Here is a 20,799-nt window from a genome sequence, read left to right on the forward strand (position 1 = left end):
AACTTCCTGTGTGGAAGCGCCTGCTTTCAATATACTTTGTACCCTCATTTACTCAAGTGTTTCCTTTATTTTGGCAGTTACTTGTAGAATGGATGGAGAGGAATCGCTCAAGTCACAGTAAAATGGAATATAACGTTGTGGATAAAGTTCAGAATGACACAATTTCATGTGTACAACATCTAATGACCTGCATCACTATACTGACAGCTGTTTTTGGAGCCTTAGTTCATGTTTTTTCAGGGACCCCATACTACACAATGAGTGTGAGAAAGTGATTTGCTGGTTGAGGTAAGTTTCTCAAAAACTAATGATTTCACAGAAAAGGTTTCTGGACCTTTCTATAACATGCCATTTACGTAAAAAATGCAGATGCGATTGTAAATATGAAAACTTCTCCTTTAACTAACTCCCACAATGCTTTAGGGGTGCTGCTCTGTGGCTGACCCTGTGCTGCCTCCAGCCTGTCATGTGTGTGTTTGTGTTTGAGAGATACTGAAAATGTCTCTGCATATAGATAGTAAAGATCTTTTCAGCAATGCTTGTACCCTTAGAAGAAAATGGAAGAATAGATCTTTACTATCCATTGCAGAGAAATGCTCAGTATTCTCAGAGTTAAACAGTTAACTTTCCAAACACCAATAAACATTCTACATACATACCTCATTGAGAATCTCTTGACACTGGGTGTAGTTGCCTTTCACGGCCCAAGACCCATTGGAAAGGCATTCTCTGTACACATTGTCTGTGGAAATAAAGGATTGAAAACCATGTTATGAAAGTAAGTAAACATGCACCATTTCTCCTTTCAGATGATTGTGGACTACAGGAAAAAAAGAGGACTGAGCACGCACTCATTTTCATCGACGGGGCTGTAGTGGAACAGGTTGGGAGCTTCAAGTTCCTTGGTGTCCACATCCCCAACAAACTATCATGGTCCAAAAACACCAAGACAGTCGTGAAGAGGGCACCGCAAAGCCTATTCCCCCTCAGGAGACTGAAAAGATTTGGCATGGGTCCTCAGATCCTCAAAAAGTTCTACAGCTGCACCATCGAGAGCATCCTGACAGGTTACGTCACCGCCTGGTATGGCAACTGCTCGGCCTCCGACCTCAAGGCACTACAGAGGGTAGTGCGTACGGCTCAGTACATCATTGGGGCCAAGCTTCCTGCCATCCAGGACCTCTATACCAGGCGGTGTCAGAGGAAGGCCCTAAAAATTGTCAAAGACTCCAGCCACCCTAGTCATAGACTGTTCTCTCTGCTACCGCACGGCAAGCAGTACCGGAGCGCCAAGTCTAGGTCCAAAAGTCTTCTTAACAGCTTCTACCCCCAAGCCAAAAGACTCCTGAACATCTAATCATGGCTACCCGGACTATTTGCATTGTCCCCCTCACCCCACCCCACCCCCTTTTTAACACTGCTGCTACTCTGTTTATTATCTATGCATAGTCACTTTAACTCTACCCACATGTACATACAGTGGGGGGAAAAAAGTATTTAGTCAGCCACCAATTGTGCAAGTTCTCCAACTTAAAAAGATGAGAGAGGCCTGTAATTTTCATCATAGGTACACGTCAACTATGACAGACAAATTGAGAAAAGAAAATCCAGAAAACAACATTGTAGGATTTTTTATGAATTTATTTGCAAATTATGGTGGAAAATAAGTATTTGGTCACCTACAAACAAGCAAGATTTCTGGCTCTCACAGACCTGTACTGGCTCCTCTGTCCTCCACTCGTTACCTGTATTAATGGCACCTGTTTGAACTTGTTATCAGTATAAAAGACACCTGTCCACAACCTCAAACAGTCACACTCCAAACTCCACTATGGCCAAGACCAAAGAGCTGTCAAAGGACACCAGAAACAAAATTGTAGACCTGCACCAGGCTGGGAAGACTGAATCTGCAATAGGTAAGCAGCTTGGTTTGAAGAAATCAACTTTGGGAGCAATTATTAGGAAATGGAAGACATACAAGACCACTGATAATCTCCCTCGATCTGGGGCTCCACGCAAGATCTCACCCCGTGGGGTCAAAATGATCACAAGAACGGTGAGCAAAAATCCCAGAACCACACAGGGGGACCTAGTGAATGACCTGCAGAGAGCTGGGACCAAAGTAACAAAGCCTACCATCAGTAACACACTACGCCGCCAGGGACTCAAATCCTGCAGTGCCAGACGTGTCCCCTTGCTTAAGCCAGTACATGTCCAGGCCCGTCTGAAGTTTGCTAGAGTGCATTTGGATGATCCAGAAGAGGATTGGGAGAATGTCATATGGTCAGATGAAACCAAAATATAACTTTTTTTGGTAAAAACGCAACTCGTCGTGTTTGGAGGACAAAGAATGCTGAGTTGCATCCAAAGAACACCATACCTACTGTGAAGCATGGGGGTGGAAACATCATGCTTTGGGGCTGTTTTCTGCAAAGGGACCAGGACGACTGATCCGTGTAAAGGAAAGAATGAATGGGGCCATGTATCGTGAGATTTTGAGTGAAAACCTCCTTCCATCAGCAAGGACATTGAAGATGAAACGTGGCTGGGTCTTTCAGCATGACAATGATCCCAAACACACCGGCCGGGCAACGAAGGAGTGGCTTCGTAAGAAGCATTTCAAGGTCCTGGAGTGGCCTAGCCAGTCTCCAGATCTCAACCCCATGGAAAATCTTTGGAGGGAGTTGAAAGTCCGTGTTGCCCAGCGACAGCCCCAAAACATCACTGCTCTAGAGGAGATCTGCATGGAGGAATGGGCCAAAATACCAGCAACAGTGTGTGAAAACCTTGTGAAGACTTACAGAAAACGTTTGACCTGTGTCATTGTCAACAAAGGGTATATAACAAAGTATTGAGAAACTTTTGTTATTGACCAAATACTTATTTTCCACCATAATTTGCAAATAAATTCATTAAAAATCCTACAATGTGATTTTCTGGATTTTTTTTCCCTCATTTTGTCTGTCATAGTTGACGTGTACCTATGATGAAAATTACAGGCCTTTCTCATCTTTTTAAGTGGGAGAACATGCACAATTGGTGGCTGACTAAATACTTTTTTCCCCCACTGTATTACCTAAATTACCTCGACTAACCGGTGCCCCCGCACATTGACTCTGTACCGGTAACTCCTGTATATAGCCTCCCTACTGTTATTTTATTTTACTGCTGTTCTTTAATTATTTGTTATTTTACATTTGTTACTTATCTATTTTTTACTTAACACTTTTTTTTCTTTCTTAAAACTGCATTGTTGGTTAAGGGCTTGTAAATAAGCATTTCACTGTAAGGTCTACACCTGTTGTATGAGGCGCATGTGGCAAATACAATTTGATTTGATTTGATTTGACAAGCGACAAAATCCACCGAAACCTTGAAAACTCGGATTCTGCAAAAACCACGCAGGGCAGCTATAATTTATGCAGCTTAGAGTGCAGATAGACCCAGATAGAGGACACACGTTCCAGGCTTGACAATGTTGCACGCCAAACCCATTTCCAAATAAGTATTTTGAACTCTTGACAGTGCTGCCGCTTTCTTATGCTCTAAATAATAAAAATACAACAAAGTCCCTAGGAATAAAGTGAAGCAAAGAAACACCCCAAGGCTGAGAGGTGTCTTTGTTCAATGTCAGATGTACATGCTAAATGCACACAGTGGAGGTATGTGACACAAGAAGTAAGCAAGAAACAAACAGAGAAGCAAAGCCACATACTTCTAAAAGACTCTCCGCTGTGTTCACAAGGTTGTGACAGAGTAAGTGACAGAGTGTTGGAGACTCAGAAAACACATCAAAAGCAGTCAGAGCTTAAGCTAACCTAAAATAAAGACTGTCAGCTACGCTCTACTAAAACCTAATGAACCATCATATTATTACCTGACAAAGTGCAAGAAATGAAGCATCATGTCGTTACCCCATGGCAGGTCTAATTGGTTGTTCTTAAGTTGATTGACATAGAGTAGGTGGCATGCCATGCTCTCAATGTTACATCATAAGAATCCTACAGACAAAATACAAAACATATCAAACCCTAAGGCCACAAGATTTTGTATACTTCCTGCTATGCTCTCATTAGGATCTGTACAAACACAAAGTACTTTATGGGATTTTTTTTTTTATGTTGATAGTGATAGGTGAATCATTATAAAAAGTACTGAAAATAAGTATGAATGGATGGTCTTCTGAAACAAACCGCTGACAATACATTTCTGCTCAACTGCTCTGGCCTTCCATGTGAATGATATTACTCTCCCACCTTAGTTGCCCCTATTGTGGGGTTCTGCTGTAGGGGGAATTGGGGAAGGCCTCAAATCAATACCTTTAAGGCGGAGTAGCTATTATCAGCGTGATTCAATCATTCCCACTGCAGCTGAGAATGGCTTGCCCTGCACCGAGCACGGACCTCTTCCTCATTTTGAGCTATAGTACACATTCTCTGAAGGTGTAAGAATGCCATAATGCTGTCCCTGGAAATACAGTGAGGGAAAAAAGTATTTGATCCCCTACTGATTTTGTACGTTTGCCCACTGACAAAGAAATTATCAGTCTATAATTTTAATGGTAGGTTTATTTTAACAGTGAGAGACAGAATAACAACAAAAAAATCCAGAAAAACGCATGTCAAAAATGTTATAAATTGATTTGCATTTTAATGAGGGAAATAAGTATTTGACCCCCTCTCAATCAGAAAGATTTCTGGCTCCCAGGTGTCTTTTATACAGGTAACGAGCTGAGATTAGGAGCACACTCTTAAAGGGAGTGCTCCTAATCTCAGCTTGTTACATGTATAAAAGACACCTGTCCACAGAAGCAATCAATCAATCAGATTCCAAACTCTCCACCATGGCCAAGACCAAAGAGCTCTCCAAGGATGTCAGGGACAAGATTGTAGACCTACACAATGCTGGAATGGGCTACAAGACCATCGCCAAGCAGCTTGGTGAGAAGGTGACAACAGTTGGTGCGATTATTCGCAAATGGAAGAAACACAAAATAACTGTCAATCTCCCTCGGCCTGGGGCTCCATGCAAGATCTCACCTCGTGGAGTTGCAATGATCATGAGAACGGTGAGGAATCAGCCCAGAACTACACGGGAGGATCTTGTCAATGATCTCAAGGCAGCTGGGACCATAGTCACCAAGAAAACAATTGGTAACACACTACGCCGTGAAGGACTGAAATCCTGCAGCGTCCGCAAGGTCCCCCTGCTCAAGAAAGCACATATACAGGCCCGTCTGAAGTTTGCCAATGAACATCTGAACGATTCAGAGGAGAACTGGGTGAAAGTGTTGTGGTCAGATGAGACCAAAATTGAGCTCTTTGGCATCAACTCAACTCACTGTGTTTGGAGGAGGAGGAATGCTGCCTATGACACCAAGAACACCATCCCCACCGTCAAACATGGAGGTGGAAACATTATGCTTTGGGGGTGTTTTCTGCTAAGGGGACAGGACAACTTCACCGCATCAAAGGAACGATGGACGGGGCCATGTACCGTCAAATCTTGGGTGAGAACCTCCTTCCCTCAGCCAGGGCATTGAAAATGGGTTGTGGATGGGTATTCCAGCATGACAATGACCCAAAACACACGGCCAAGGCAACAAAGGAGTGGCTCAAGAAGAAGCACATTAAAGTCCTGGAGTGGCATAGCCAGTCTCCAGACCTTAATCCCATAGAAAATCTGTGGAGGGAGCTGAAGGTTCGAGTTGCCAAACGTCAGCCTCGAAACCTTATAAACTTGGAGAAGATCTGCAAAGAGGAGTGGGACAAAATCCCTCCTGAGATGTGTGCAAACCTGGTGGCCAACTACAAGAAACATCTGACCTCTGTGATTGCCAACAAGGGTTTTGCCACCAAGTTCTAAGTCATGTTTTGCAGAGGGGTCAAATACTTATTTCCCTCATTAAAATGCAGATCAATTTATAACATTTTTGACATGGGTTTTTCAGGATTTTTTTGTTGTTATTCTATCTCTCACTGTTCAAATAAACCTACTATTAAAATGATAGACTGATAATTTCTTTGTCAGTGGGCAAACATACAAAATCAGCAGGGGATCAAATACTTTTTTCCCTCACTGTAACTTTCTTGGAAAGATTGAGGCAAGGACATTGAACTGAGAGGAGAAGATTACATTTTGACATGGATGAAAAGAGCCACAAAAACAATACTGTTTTCATCTTTTTGACTTTTAAAATGAATCATGGTGACCTTTTTCTAAGCTGCCCATCCCAAGAGTTTCTCTTTCTTTTAGCTTTGCTTGAAAATGAGGTCGCTAGGAATTCATGGTGCACCACGGGGAATAAGTGTGGCCCCTGTGTCTGGATCCCATCAAGCTATGATGTCCAGTATCAGGCCAATGTGACCTTGAACTCAGACTAACTCACTCACAGCAACGTCCCTGCGGCTTGTGAAGTCAAAAGCCATGGATTTATACCCCTCAGTCCCTATATCGATCATAACCCACTAATATCATCACTAAAAACTCCCGATAGAATGCTGGGGTTTGGTGGAGTGGTAACACTGCAATTTCAGGAGTAGACGTTTTCCCATGTCTGGAACTTCCTTCCTCTACATAGAGTCTAGAAGGGTCAGTAAATTCCAGGTCTGGAATTTCTACATTTCCTACCCTCCCTCATCTGTCTCCAGCTCTCCTTCTGTCTGAATAAATATAAAAATATAAAAAAATATTAAAAGGAGAATGGAATTCCATTAGAAAAAGTAGAACTCCAGCTGAGAGCTAGACTTAAATTGGAAAGGAAGAGAGGGAATGATTTAAAGTCTGCATCTGCATTCTGCATCTGCATTCTACCCTGAAGAAGAAGCTCCCATGTACTCCCTCCTGACTATAATTTAATCAATGTAAAGGCCAGCGCAACATCCAGACTTGAACTCATGCCAAGGAAACCACCTTGAGATGGTCCCACACTAATTTCCAATACACAGTAATTCCAACAATCAATCATGCTTAAACTCCAATTATCAACACCTACAGTTGACACAAATCTGTGTGAAACGATAATACCAATGTAACCTATCTGGGAAGACAACTACGGCTCTGAAATGACGATACAGCACCAATGTATGAAGGAAACTTTCAGCAAAACGTTCTGCCAAACTTTCTGCCAAAGTTCTTCAGCTTCAGGCTGGCCTGTACCCTTCCATCATCCACGCTTGGGTTATCCATAATGACGGGTACACTGAGCCAAAAGAGAAGTAATTGGAGGGTAGTCGAGGACTTTGGCCATCAGTTGTCTCAGCTCTTCCCTCCAACTGCCTGTCTCCTAGCAGGTGTAAGCTCCATTGGACACAGATGGTAATGGGACTAGTACTGTGCTAGTCGATCACACTAGCTTTGACCAGAGGGACTAGGGAAGGACCCAAAACAGCTTGAGCGGTTTGGGGGCAGACAGTGTTTCTGGACAGCATTTAGAGGTGGAATGCAACAGTGCAGTGACTGGAGAGTTGGGCTGAGTTGTTGAGGAGTGGTGGTGGTGTACAAGGCTGGAGAACTGACTCTACTGACCGTGTTAATATAACAAGGGGGAAGTACAGAGAGAGAGAGGGCCAGATGGAGTGTGTGTGTGAGAGAGAGAGAGGGCCAGATGGAGTGTGTGAGAGAGAGAGAGAGAGAGAGAGAGAGAGAGAGAGAGAGAGAGAGAGAGAGAGAGAGAGAGAGAGAGAGAGAGAGAGAGAGAGAGAGAACTGTGTTGGCATCGCTGTAGGCCAAATGGACATGCTGATGGACATGTTATAGAACAGACCTGCGAGACTGGGAGGAAGAGAGAGAGTCCAGGTGATGACATCTTTCCACCTCTTTCTTTCCAATTTATATCCATCACTCTACTGGAGTTCTCCTTTTCTCGTTTGATTTTTAACTTCTTGACTTGATTCCTTCCTGGACTATTTCTGTCCTTTTCCTCCTAATCTGTTTTCTCCCTACTTCCAGGTTGAGGTGATATTGATCACGCATACAAAACAATGACTGTTGTAATTGTTCCTGTCACCATTTCCCCTCATTTCCCTTTCCTCCCTATCTTTCCACTCTTTTCTCCCTCTCTTTCCTCTCCTTTCTGCCTCTAATTGTCATGAGCCCTCTCACTCCACCGGGTTACCACCTTAATTTGTTTCCACTATCTTCCACTCTGCTCACCTCCCTCTCTCTACTCAGCCTAACTAGCTCCACCTGTCCCTGCTCTGCTCGGCTCTAATTACTCTGCCAGCTGCGCTGCATTACCCACTAACCTCTCCCAGTATTTAAGGCCCTGTCTTTCCAGCTCTCCGGTGTCAGATCGTCTGCAAAGCTCACACCCGAACCTGTTTGCTCGCGCTTCTGGCTCACCCTGGTTTTGTGACCCCGGACCTGCCTGTTTTTTGGATACTCTTCTGCCTCAGGAGATCCAGACCTGCTTCTGCCATTACGACTCCTGACTACTCTTCAATCCCGGTAACTCTGACCAGCCTTCTGCCTTGCTACTACGTATTTTGGATTTCCCTTGAACTGTACTGCTGCCTGGTTTCATTCCGCCCTGTTGTGTCTGTGTCTCCCCCAGGACTTCTGGACCACCCACCACCGGCTTCATAGGGACGCATCGCTGCCACTGGGGGGCACAGACCCAGCGCATTGGACGGGATCCCTGTTACCCCTGGAGCCTTCATTCACTCCCCTACTTCCCTTTTCCCTTAAGTTTAATAAACTTTCTGGTGTGACGCAATTGTGGTCCTCTGGTCGTCTGTCTGAATCGTGACAGTACGATCTGACCATTATGGACTCAGCGCACACTTTCCCGACATGGAAACCGATGAGCATGAGCAGCAGTTCCAGCAGCAGCAACAACAACTCGCCATGATCATTCAACTCCTCACCAACCTTACCCCAGCCAGTCTGCCCACCAGCCCAGCCCCCGAGTTACCTGCCCCGGTCATTGCAGCCGCTGCTCCGAACCCAAGATTGGAAACCCCGAGCGGTTCAACGGCGATTCAACCCAGGTCCGGCCATTCCTGACTAGCTGCCGACTTCAGTTCTCCTTGCAGCCAAGGACCTTCGCCACGGAGGGGGCTAAAGTTGGGTATGCCATCACTCACCTGACGGGCCGAGCTCGACTCTGGGGAACAGCAGAGTTCGAACGTCAAACCCCCGCATGTGCAACCTTCGACCTGTTTGCTGAGGAGATGCTGAAGGTGTTTGACCTGGATTCACCCACCGCAGAGGCGTCTCGTGAACTGTTCAGTATTCGACAAGGCAGACGTACAGTCGCAGACCATTCCATCGACTTCCGAACCCTGGCTAGACGAAGTTCTTGGAACACACCATCGTTGGTGGACGCGTTCTTCCATAGTTTGGCTGACTATATCAAGGACGAGTTGGTCTCCCATGAACTGCCTTCCACTCTTGATGAAGCCATCGCACTGACTGTCAGGATCGACAGAAGGATACAGACCCGTCGTCGTGAGAGGGGGGCGCCAAGGTCCACCTACTACCGGCATTCGGAGAGATCCGACTGGGCTCCTGTCATCTACTGCCACTCACCCAGGTCAGCTTGATCAGTCTGAGCCTATGGAGATTGGGCGAGCCTCCCTCACTCCTGCAGAGCGCCAGCGCCGCTTCACCTCAAACCTCTGCCTCTATTGTGGAGGTGATGGACATCGTGTGGTAACCTGCCCTTTAAAGGGCCGAAGCTCACCGGGCGTAGGGGAGTCCGGTTGAGTTCAATGACCATCCAGTCCTCCGACCGCAAACCCCTGCTGCAAGTTCACCTCCGCCTCTCTGACTCAACTCACACCCTGGCTGCTCTGGTGGATTCTGGCGCCGAAGCCAACATAATGGACATCAAGCTGGCACGCCAACTGGGACTGGAGAACCTCCGTTTGACACCTCCTATTCCTGCCCGGGCACTGGACGGACACTTACTCGGATCGGTCACTCATGTCACGGCCCCCGGTCTCGATGGGTCTGTCCGGAAACCATCAAGAAACTATCCAGTTTCACCTGCTCCCCTCTCCAGGCCAACCCCTCATCCTGGGTTACCCATGGCTCCGCCCGGCACAACCCTCAGCTCGACTGGGTGACCGGGGTGATCAGGGAGTGGGGAGAGGACTGCCACCGAACCTGCCTGCTTGCTGCCGCACTACCCCCTCGGCCAGTACCTACTAACTCCGCTCCTGACCTCTCCAATGTCCCAGAATGCTACCATGGTCTCAGAGAGGTGTTTAACAAAGCAAGAGCCACATCTCTGCCCCCTCACCGACCAGTACGACTGTGCCATCGACCTCCTCCCTGGAACAGCTCCTCCAAGGGGTCGTCTTTATTCGTTGTCTGCTCCTGAAAGAAAGTCCATGGAGGACTACATCAATGGCTCTCTGTCCGCAGGATTAATCCGTTCATCTTCATCTCCTGCTGGTGCTGGCTTCTTCTTTGTGGGGAAGAAGGACGGATCTCTTCGCCCCCTGCATCGACTACAGGGGACTCAACGACATCACAGTGAAGAACCGTTACCCTCTGCCTCTGCTCACCTCTGCTTTTGAGTTGCTCCAGGGAGCCACTGTTTTTACCAAGTTGGATCTCAGAAACGCTTACCACCTAGTGCGGATCCGGGAGGGAGATGAATGGAAAACCGCATTCAATACACCAACAGGCCACTACGAGTATCTGGTTATGCCTTTTGGCCTCACCAATGCTCCTGCTGTGTTCCAGGCTCTAGTGAATGATGTACTGCGGGACATGTTAAACAAGTTTGTCTTCGTTTACCTGGATGACATCTTAATTTACTCCAGAAACCTGTCTGAACACACCCGCCATGTCCAGCAAGTCCTTCATCGTCTTCTGGAGAATTCCCTCACGCCAAGGCAGAGAAATGTGAGTTTCACGTCAAGACAGTGGCCTTCCTGGGGTACATAGTGGCAGAAGGAAGTATCCAAATGGATCCTGCCAAAGTATCAGCAGTCACTTCATGGCCAGTTCCGGAGAACAGAAAGAAGCTGCAACAGTTTCTGGGGTTTGCTAACTTCTATAGGAAGTTTATCCGGAACTACAGTACCGTTGCTGCCCCTCTCACTGCTCTAACCAGCACCAAGCAACCCTTCACCTGGACCCCAGCAGCCGACAAAGCCTTCAGTACCCTCAAGGTGAGGTTCACCTCCGCTCCCATCCTCCAGATGCCTGATGTGGACCGGCAATTCATTGTGGAGGTGGACGCCCGGATGTGGGAGTTGGTGCTGTGATTTCTCAGTGGGCTGCGGAGGATAGGAAGCTCCATCCCTGTGCCTTTTTCTCACGTCGGTTGTCCCCCTCTGAGTGCAATTACGACATAGGGAACCGTGAGCTGCTGGCTGTGAAACTTGCCTTGGAGGAGTGGCGTCACTGGCTGGAGGGGTCCACCATTCCATTTCTCGTTTGGACCGATCATAAGAACTTGGAGTACATCCGCACGGCCAAACGGTTGAACTCCAGGCAGTCCCGCTGGGCCCTGTTCTTCACCAGGTTTAATTTCACTCTGTCATACCGGCCTGGATCACGCAACACCAAGCCAGACGCCCTCTCCCGTCAATTCCAGAAGGATGACACCCCCTCCAAGGACCCTGTGTCGATTCTGCCAAGTCCCTGCATCGTTGCAGCTCTGACCTGGGCTGTTGAGGAACAGGTGCTGGAGGCTCTCCGTAACCAGCCAGGTCCCAGCACTTGCCCAGCTGACCGCCTTTTTGTCCCCGAAGACCTGAGGTCCCAGGTCATTCAGTGGGGACATGACTCCCGCCTAGCTTGTCACCCTGGCTCCACCCGCACTTACAACCTGCTCGCCCAGAGGTTCTGGTGGCCCTCTCTGAGGAAGGATGTACGGGAATTCGTCCAAGCCTGCCCCATCTGCAACCAACACAAGTCGTCCTGCCAGCCCCCAGCCGGATTGCTGCAGCCCCTGCCTGTGCCCAGACGTCCCTGGTCTCACATCGCCCTTGACTTTGTCACGGGGCTGCCCCCCTTCAAGTGGCATGACCGTCATTCTCACCATCGTTGACCGTTTCAGCAAGATGGCACACTTCATTCCCTCCCCAAGCTCCCAACCGCCAAGGAGACCGCCCAGGTGGTCCTGGAACACGTCTTCCGGATCCACGGACTGCCAAGGGATGTTGTTTCTGACCGTGGTCCACAATTCTCCTCCGCTTTTTGGAAGGAGTTCTGTCACCTGCTGGGAGCCACAGTCAGTCTGACTTCCGGATTCCATCCCCAATCCAATGGGCAGTCAGAGCGGGCTAATCAGGAGCTCGAGAAGGCACTGCGATGCATGACTTCACGCAACCCCCACTCCTGGTCGCAGCAATTGACATGGGTGGAGTACGCACACAATTCTCTGACCTGCTCTGCCATCGGTATGTCCCCTTTCCAATGTGTTTATGGATACCAGCCTCCTCTATTTGCCAGCCAGGAGGAGGAGGTTACTTGCCCATCTGCACTTGCTTTTGCCCGTCGATGTCGCCGCACCTGGTCACAAGCCCGAGCCACACTCCTCAGGTCCGTTGCCAGCTACACTACCGGGGCCAACCGTCGGAGAATTCCTGCTCCCACCTACCATGTTGGTCAAAGGGTGTGGTTGTCATCGAAGAACCTGCCACTCAGGGTGGAGTCGCAGAAGCTGGCACCTCGGTTCATTGGCCCATTCCCTATCATAAGAGTGATTAGCCCAACTGCTGTCCGGCTCCAACTGCCTAATTCCCTGAGGGTGCACCCCACTTTCCATGTGTCTAAGATTAAGCCCATCCATGAGAGTCCGCTGGTCCCTGCTGCGCCTGGTCCTCCTCCTCCACGGCTCGTCGATGGTGGTCTGGTTTACACCGTCCGCCGCCTGCTTCGGTCCAGACGGAGGGGTAGGGGTCTCCAGTACCTCATTGACTGGGAGGGCTATGGACCTGAGGAAAGGACCTGGGTGCCAGCTAGTCGGATTGTGGATAGGACTCTCATCACCGCTTTCCACCAACGGCATCCGGATCAACCTGCAATCCGTAGGGGGCCGCCCCAGAGGGGTCCCTAACCGTCCGGCCCGCTCGGCTTCCTGTCCTGTGCCTGATCCTGTCTCGGGACCTGTCCCATCTCCCGACCACGGCCCTCCGGCTTCCTCCGAGGATGAGGACGTTCACTGGACCGTTCGGAGGAGTTCTAGCCCTCCTCCGGCTCCCCTCCTCCCGCCCGGCGTGGTGTTGCTCTTGGGACTTCTGGGGCCGTCCCTTGGGGGGTTCTGTCATGAGCCCTCTCACTCCACCGGGTTACCACCTTAATTTGTTTCCACTATCTTCCACTCTGCTCACCTCCCTCTCTCTACTCAGCCTAACTAGCTCCACCTGTCCCTGCTCTGCTCGGCTCTAATTACTCTGCCAGCTGCGCTGCATTACCCACTAACCTCTCCCAGTATTTAAGGCCCTGTCTTTCAGCTCTCCGGTGTCAGATCGTCTGCAAAGCTCACACCCGGAACCTGTTTGCTCGCGCTTCTGGCTCACCCTGGTTTTGTGACCCCCGGACCTGCCTGTTTTTTTGGATACTCTTCTGCCTCAGGAGATCCAGACCTGCTTCTGCCATTACGACTCCTGACTACTCTTCAATCCCGGTAACTCTGACCAGCCTTCTGCCTTGCTACTACGTATTTTGGATTTCCCTTGAACTGTACTGCTGCCTGGTTTCATTCCGCCCTGTTGTGTCTGTGTCTCCCCCCCCCCAGGACTTCTGGACCACCCACCACCGGCTTCATAGGACGCATCGCTGCCACTGGGGGGGGCACAGACCCAGCGCATTGGACGGGATCCCTGTTACCCCTGGAGCCTTCATTCACTCCCTACTTCCCTTTTCCCTTAAGTTTAATAAACTTTCTGGTGTGACGCAATTGTGGTCCTCTGGTCGTCTGTCTGAATCGTGACACTAATTCTACCTATAATTAGTGGTTGTATTGATTAGATATATAAAAGCCAAGGGCTGCCTTAATTGGTCCTGTCAGACTGTGACAGAGCTCTCAGTGATCACACGCACACACACACACACACACACTCCTGACAAAGTGGTGGGCGGAAGGCAGAACCATGGATCGATTAGTTAATAGAATATGGTGATGTAAATTGACAACTCGGGAGAAGGATTCTCAGTAACTTAACAGGAATCATCATTTAGCTTAAGTAATTTGATTTACGATGACACTGATGGGTAATCAAGGCATTTATCAACTTGTAATTACAGTGTTCATGAGCATCAATGAGCGTTCATGAGCGTCAAAAAATATTGAGTGTGTGATTACATTTTTTGGGGAACTGGTGGTTGATCTTCTTACGCTTCTCCAACGAAGATTGAGATTAATGGTGTGCTTCCAGGATTACCATGGCTCATTTAAAGATAAACCACCATTAAACCTTTTTTAATCGCACACTCAATTATCAACTTTTTTGTTACAAAACAGCCTTGGACAATTAGTCTACTTTTGAGGTCTGACAAACTCTGATTTTGGGGTGAAATGACAGCTTTAAGAGATGTTTGACAATGTGTAGTTGATATTACAAAACAGGACCAAAGGGAGACCATTGCATGTGTCCAGACATATACCTATGCTAATCTAATAAATCAGCTAAAGTGTGGTTTGGGACCATTTAAAATATCAAAGAAGCAGCTCCCAGCAGTTCATCATTGTTCTATTCTTGTCAGCATATTTAATTCATTCAAATGTGTGTCAGGGGGGAAGCCATTTTCACAGAGAACTTCCGTCTGAGGAACAGACAGGGATAATTGCTCAATTTTTAGAGTTCAAAGTCCTTTCCTCATACCAATACATTGTAATCAAATCTGCTCTGATCGTCTGAATATACTGCTGGATGAGCTCGATGGCGTTCGCGCTGGCTTCAGACCAACGTTGATTCACTCGGGAGATAGTTCATTGTTCTGATAATGCACTGGAAAATTATATATATATATATATACACTGCTCAAAAAAATTAAGGGAACACTAAAATAACACATCCTAGATCTGAATGAATGAAATAATCTTATTAAATACTTTTTTCTTTACATAGTTGAATGTGCTGACAACAAAATCACACAAAAATTATCAATGAAATCAAATGTATCAACCCATGGAGGTCTGGATTTGGAGTCACCCTCAAAATTAAAGTGGAAAACCACACTACAGGCTGATCCAACTTTGATGTAATGTCCTTAAAACAAGTCAAAATTAGGCTCAGTAGTGAGTGTGGCCTCCACGTGCCTGTATGACCTCCCTACAACGCCTGGGCATGCTCCTGATGAGGTGGCGGATGGTCTCACATTTACATTTACATTTTAGTCATTTAGCAGACGCTCTTATCCAGAGCGACTTACAGTGAATACATATATATATTTTTTTATACTGGCCCCCCGTGGGAATCAAACCCACAACCCTGGCGTTGCAAACGCCATGCTCTATCAACTGAGCTACATCCCTGCCGGCCATTCCCTCCCCTACCCTGGACGACGCTAGGCCAATTGTGCGCCGCCCATGAGTCTCCCGGTCGCGGCCGGCTGCAACAGAGCCTGGATTCGAACCAGGATCTCTAGTGGCACAGTTAGCACTGCGATGCAGTGCCTTAGACCACTGCGCCACTCAGGAGCCACTCTTGAGGGCTCCTGAGGGATCTCCTCCCAGACCTGGACTAAAGCACCCGCCAACTCCTGGACAGTCTGTGGTGCAACGTGGCATTGGTGGATGGAGCGAGACATGATGTCCCAGATGTGCTCAATTGGATTCAGGTCTGGGGAACGGGCGGGCCAGTCCATAGCATCAATGCCTTCCTCTTGCAGGAACTGCTGACACACTCCAGCCACATGAGGTCTAGCATTGTCTTGCATTAGGAGGAACCCAGGGCCAACCGCACCAGCATATGGTCTCACAAGGGGTCTGAGGATCTCATCTCGGTACCTAATGGCAGTCAGGCTACCTCTGGCGAGCACAAAGAAATGCCACCCCACACCATGACTGACCCACCGCCAAACCGGTCATGCTGGAGGATGTTGCAGGCAGCAGAACGTTCTCCACGGCGTCTCCAGACTCTGTCACGTCTGTCACGTGCTCAGTGTGAACCTGCTTTCATCTGTGAAGAGCACAGGGCGCCAGTGGCAAATTTGCCAATCTTGGTGTTCTCTGGCAAATGCCAAACGTCCTGCACAGTGTTGGGCTGTAAGCACAACCCCCACCTGTGGACGTCGGGCCCTCATACCACCCTCATGGAGTCTGTTTCTGACCGTTTGAGCAGACACATGCACATTTGTGGCCTGCTGGAGGTCATTTTGCAGGGCTTTGGCAGTGCTCCTCCTGCTCCTCCTTGCACAAAGGCAGAGGTAGCAGTCCTGCTGCTGGGTTGTTGCCCTCCTACGGCCTCCTCCACGTCTCCTGATGTACTGGCCTGTCTCCTGGTAGCGCCTCCATGCTCTGGACACTATGCTGACAGACACAGCAAACCTTCTTGCCACAGCTCGCATTGATGTACCATCCTGGATGAGCTGCACTACCTGAGCCACTTGTGTGGGTTGTAGACTCCGTCTCATGCTACCACTAGAGTGAAAGCACCGCCAGCATTCAAAAGTGACCAAAACATCAGTCAGGAAGCATAGGAACTGAGAAGTGGTCTGTGGTCACCACCTGCAAAACCAGTCCTTTATTGGGGGTGTCTTGCTAATTGCCTATAATTTCCACCTGTTGTCTATTCCATTTGCACAACAGCATGTGAAATTTATTGTCAATCAGTGTTGCTTCCTAAGTGGACAGTTTGATTTCACAGAAGTGGGATTGACTTCTAGTTACATTATGTTGTTTATTTTTTTGAGCAGTGTATATATATATATATATATATATATATATATATATATATATATACACTACCGGTCAAAAGTTTTAGAACACCTACTCATTCAAGGGTTTTTCTTTATTTTTACTATTTTCTACATTGTAGAATAATAGTGAAGACAACAAAACTATGAAATAACACATATGGAATCATGTAGTAACCAAAAAAGTGATAAACAAATCAACATATATTTTTCATTTGAGATTCTACAAATATCCACACTTTGCCTTGATGACAGCTTTGCACACTCTTGGCATTCTCTCAACCAGCTTCACCTGGAATGCTTTTTCAACAGTCTTGAAGGAGTTTCCACATATGCTGTGCACTTGTTGGCTGCTTTTCCTTCACTCTGCGGTCCGACTCATCCCAAACCATCTCAATTTGGTTGAGGTCGGGGGATTGTGGAGGCCAGGTCATCTGATGCAGCACTCCATCACTCTCCTTCTTGGTCAAATAGCCCGTACACAGCCTGGAGGTGTGTTGGGTCATTGTCCTGTTGAAAAACAAATGATAGTCCCACTAAGCCCAAATGAGATGGGATGGTGTATCGCTGCAGAATGCTGTGGTAGCCATGCTGGTTAAGTGTGCCTTGAATTCAAAATAAATCACAGACCGTGTCACCAGCAAAGCACCCCCACACCATAACACCTCCTCCTCCATGCTTTACGGTGGGAAATATATATGCGGATATCATCTGCTCACCCACATCTCACAAAGACACGGCGGTTGGTACCTAAAATCTCAAATTTGGACTCCAGACCAAAGGACACATTTCCATCGGTCTAATGTCCATTGCTCGTGTTTCTTGGCCCAAGCAAGTCTCTTCTTCTTATTGGTGCCTTTTAGTAGTGGTTTCTTTGCAGCAATTCAACCATGAAGGCCTGATTCACACAGTCTCCTCTGAACAGTTGATGTTGAGATGTGTCTGTTACTTGAACTCTGTGAAGCATTTATTTGGGCTGCAATATCTGAGGCTGGTAACTCTAATGAACTTATCCTCTGCAGAATAGGTAACTCTGGGTCTTCCATTCCTGTGGCGGTCCTCATGAGAGCCAGTTTCATCATAGCGCTTGATGGTTTTTGAGACTGCAAAGTTCTTGAAATGTGTCTGACTCATGGGACTCTTGTATGTTGAGTCAGGGTGTGGATATTCTATGTTAGTATTTCTATGTTATATTCTAGGTTGTGTAGTTCTATGTTTTGCCGGGTGTGATTCCCAATCAGAGGCAGCTGTCGCTCGTTGTCTCTGATTGAGGATCATACTTAGGCAGCCTGTTGGCAATCAGTTGTGGTGGGATCTTGTTCCGTGTGGAGGCTTGTATTGTGTTTAGCCTTAGGACTTCACGTTTCGTTGGTTTATTGTTTTGTCGTGGTGTTTATCGGTAATAAACATGTACGCATTTCATGCTGCGCCTTGGTCTGACCCATCCTTAAACGAACGTGACAGAAGATCCCACCAAAAATGGACCAAACAGCGTGCCCAGGAGCAGACATCCTGGACATGGGAGGAGATCCTGGACGGAAAGGGATCCTGGACATGGGAGGAGATTCAGGCTGGGATGGATCGCCGTCCTTGGGAGGAGACAGTGGAGGCCCGGTTTAGAGAGGAGCAACGGCAACACAGAGAGGTGTCTTCACTATTATTCTACAATGTAGAAACAAAAATAAAGGAAAACCCTTGAATGAGTCGGTGTTCTAAAACTTTTGACCGGTAATGTATGTGTATTAAAGTAGAAAAAAAGTAAGTATTTGGTCCCGTATTCATAGCATGCAATGACTACATCAAGCTTGTGACTCTACAAATTTGTTGGATGCATTTGTTATTTGTTTAAGTTCCGTTTCAGTTGATTTTGTGCCAAAAAAAATGAATGGTAAATAATTTATTGTGTCATTTTGGAGTCACTTTATTTGTAAAATAGGATATAATATGTTTCTAACGTGTTCTACATGAATGTGGATGCTACCATGATTACGGTAATCCTGAATTAATCGTGAAATAATGATGAGTGAGAAAGTTACAGACGAACAAATATCATACCCCCCCAAAAAATGCTAACCTCCCCTGTTATTGTAATGGTGATGCCTATACATGTCTTGGGGGTTTGATAATTGGGTAACACTTTACTTGACACCCAGCGTCATACCACATTATGACACGATCACAACCATGTCAAAATATGTCATAACAGCTGACATAACTTGTCATAACCTCTTATAATATGGTCCTAACACTGTCATGACACATATATTTAGACCTGTTGTGACATATATTGCGTTATTTAATGGCTGGTTATGACACCTACTAAACCCTTGAATTAGTAGGTGTTCTAAAACTTTGGACCTGTAGTGTACACTATATATACAAAAGTGTGTGGACACCCTTTCAAAGCAGTGGATTCGGCTATTTCAGCCAAACCCGTTGCTGACAGGTGTATGAAATCAAGTACACAGCCACGCAATCTCCATAGACAAACATTGGCAGTAGAATGGCCTTACTGAAGAGCTTAGTGACTTTCAACGCTGCACCGTCATAGGATGCCACCTTTCCAACAAGTTAGTTAGTTACATTTCTGCGCTGCTAGAGCTGCCCTTGTCAACTGTAAGCAGTGGTGGAAAAAGTACCCAATTGTCATACTTGAGTAAAAGTAAAGATAAGTTAATAGAAAATGACTCAAGTAAAAGTGAAAGTCACCCAGTAAAATACTACTTGAGTAAAAGTCTAAAAGTATTTGGTTTTAAATATACTTAAGTATCAAAAGTAAATGTAATTGATCAAATGTACTTAAGTATCAAAAGTAAAAGTATAAATCATTTCAAATTCCTTATATTGCGCAAACCAGAAGGCACAATTCTCTTTTTTTTTTTATTACGGATAGCCAGGGGCACACTCCAACACTCAGACATAATTTACAAACGAAGCATTTGTGTTTAGTGAATCCGCCAGATCAGGTAGTAGGGATGACCAGGGATGTTCTCTTGATAAGTGCGTGAACTGGACCATTTTCCATTCCTGCTATGCATTAAAAATGTACTTTTGGGGGTCAGGGAAAACGTATGGAGTAAAAAGTACATAATTTTCTTTAGGAATGTAGTGAAGTAAAAGTAAAAGTTGTCAAAAATAAAAATAGTAAAGTAAAGTACAGATACCAAAAAAAACTACTTAAGTAGTACTTTAAAGTATATTTACTTAAGTACTTTACATCACTGACTGTAAGTGCTGATATTGTGAAGTGGCAACGTCTAGGAGCAACAACGGCTCAGCCTCGAAGTGGTAGGCCGCACAAGCTCACAGAACGGGATTGCCGAGTGCTGAAGCGCGTTGATTTCAAATCCAAACTTTTGGAATATACAGCAAAAATAATAAAAAATGCTCCACTGTCCCAATAATTACGGAAGGCACTGGGGAGCGACTCACTTTTGCTCTCCCACAGCAAGCTCTCGCTCTCTTTCCCTTCTCTCTCTCTGCCTCTGCCTCTCTCTGACTGTTTAACTCTCTTCCTCTATTTTCATCTCTAAAATGCACAAGCGTTCATGCACACTCTAACATGCACAGATGTAAAAAGATGTACTCAGTCCCACATCTGGCAATGATGTTTGCATCTGCATGCATATGTGTGTGTGTTTGTGTACTGTACGTGTCTTAAGACAGGCCTTCAACAAATAAACAATAGATAAACCCTGAAAATCTATATACAACTATGGATATTGACAGACATGCACAAATAAGCATTGTCAATGGGGCTCTACTCACTGGTGGTGTTGTATTTGACGCCATAGAACATCTCTGGGCATGGCCGTGACACCCACTCCCCTGCAGTGCTCTTGGGCCAGCAGGTACCGATGGGATCGATGGACATGTTACAGAACAGGCCTGAGAGACAAAGAGAGGAGGGATGGAGATAGAGAGACAGACACAGAGAAGGGGATCACAAAAGGAAAGAAAGAGAGAGAAAGACAA

The 20,799-nt window shown here is 46.7% G+C and overlaps 1 protein-coding gene across 2 annotated transcripts in view; it reads right to left on the reverse strand.

Annotated features, from left to right (window-relative positions):
* Nucleotides 1-20,799, reverse strand: part of LOC121569718 (corticotropin-releasing factor receptor 1-like) — a 152,816-nt gene that overhangs the window by 69,111 nt on the left and 62,906 nt on the right. For both annotated transcript variants that reach the window (XR_006001378.1, XM_041880867.2), the window contains exons 4-5: nucleotides 20,593-20,712; nucleotides 660-742 (exon numbers count right to left, since the gene is read on the reverse strand). Coding sequence is in view for 1 of the 2 variants with exons in the window: in XM_041880867.2 (XP_041736801.1) it covers nucleotides 660-742; nucleotides 20,593-20,712 (203 nt within the window). In the remaining variant the exon portion in view is untranslated. The remainder of the gene's footprint in view (nucleotides 1-659; nucleotides 743-20,592; nucleotides 20,713-20,799) is intronic.

The sequence above is a fragment of the Coregonus clupeaformis genome, chromosome 7 (genome assembly GCF_020615455.1).
Source record: "Coregonus clupeaformis isolate EN_2021a chromosome 7, ASM2061545v1, whole genome shotgun sequence".
Lineage (NCBI taxonomy): Eukaryota > Metazoa > Chordata > Actinopteri > Salmoniformes > Salmonidae > Coregonus > Coregonus clupeaformis.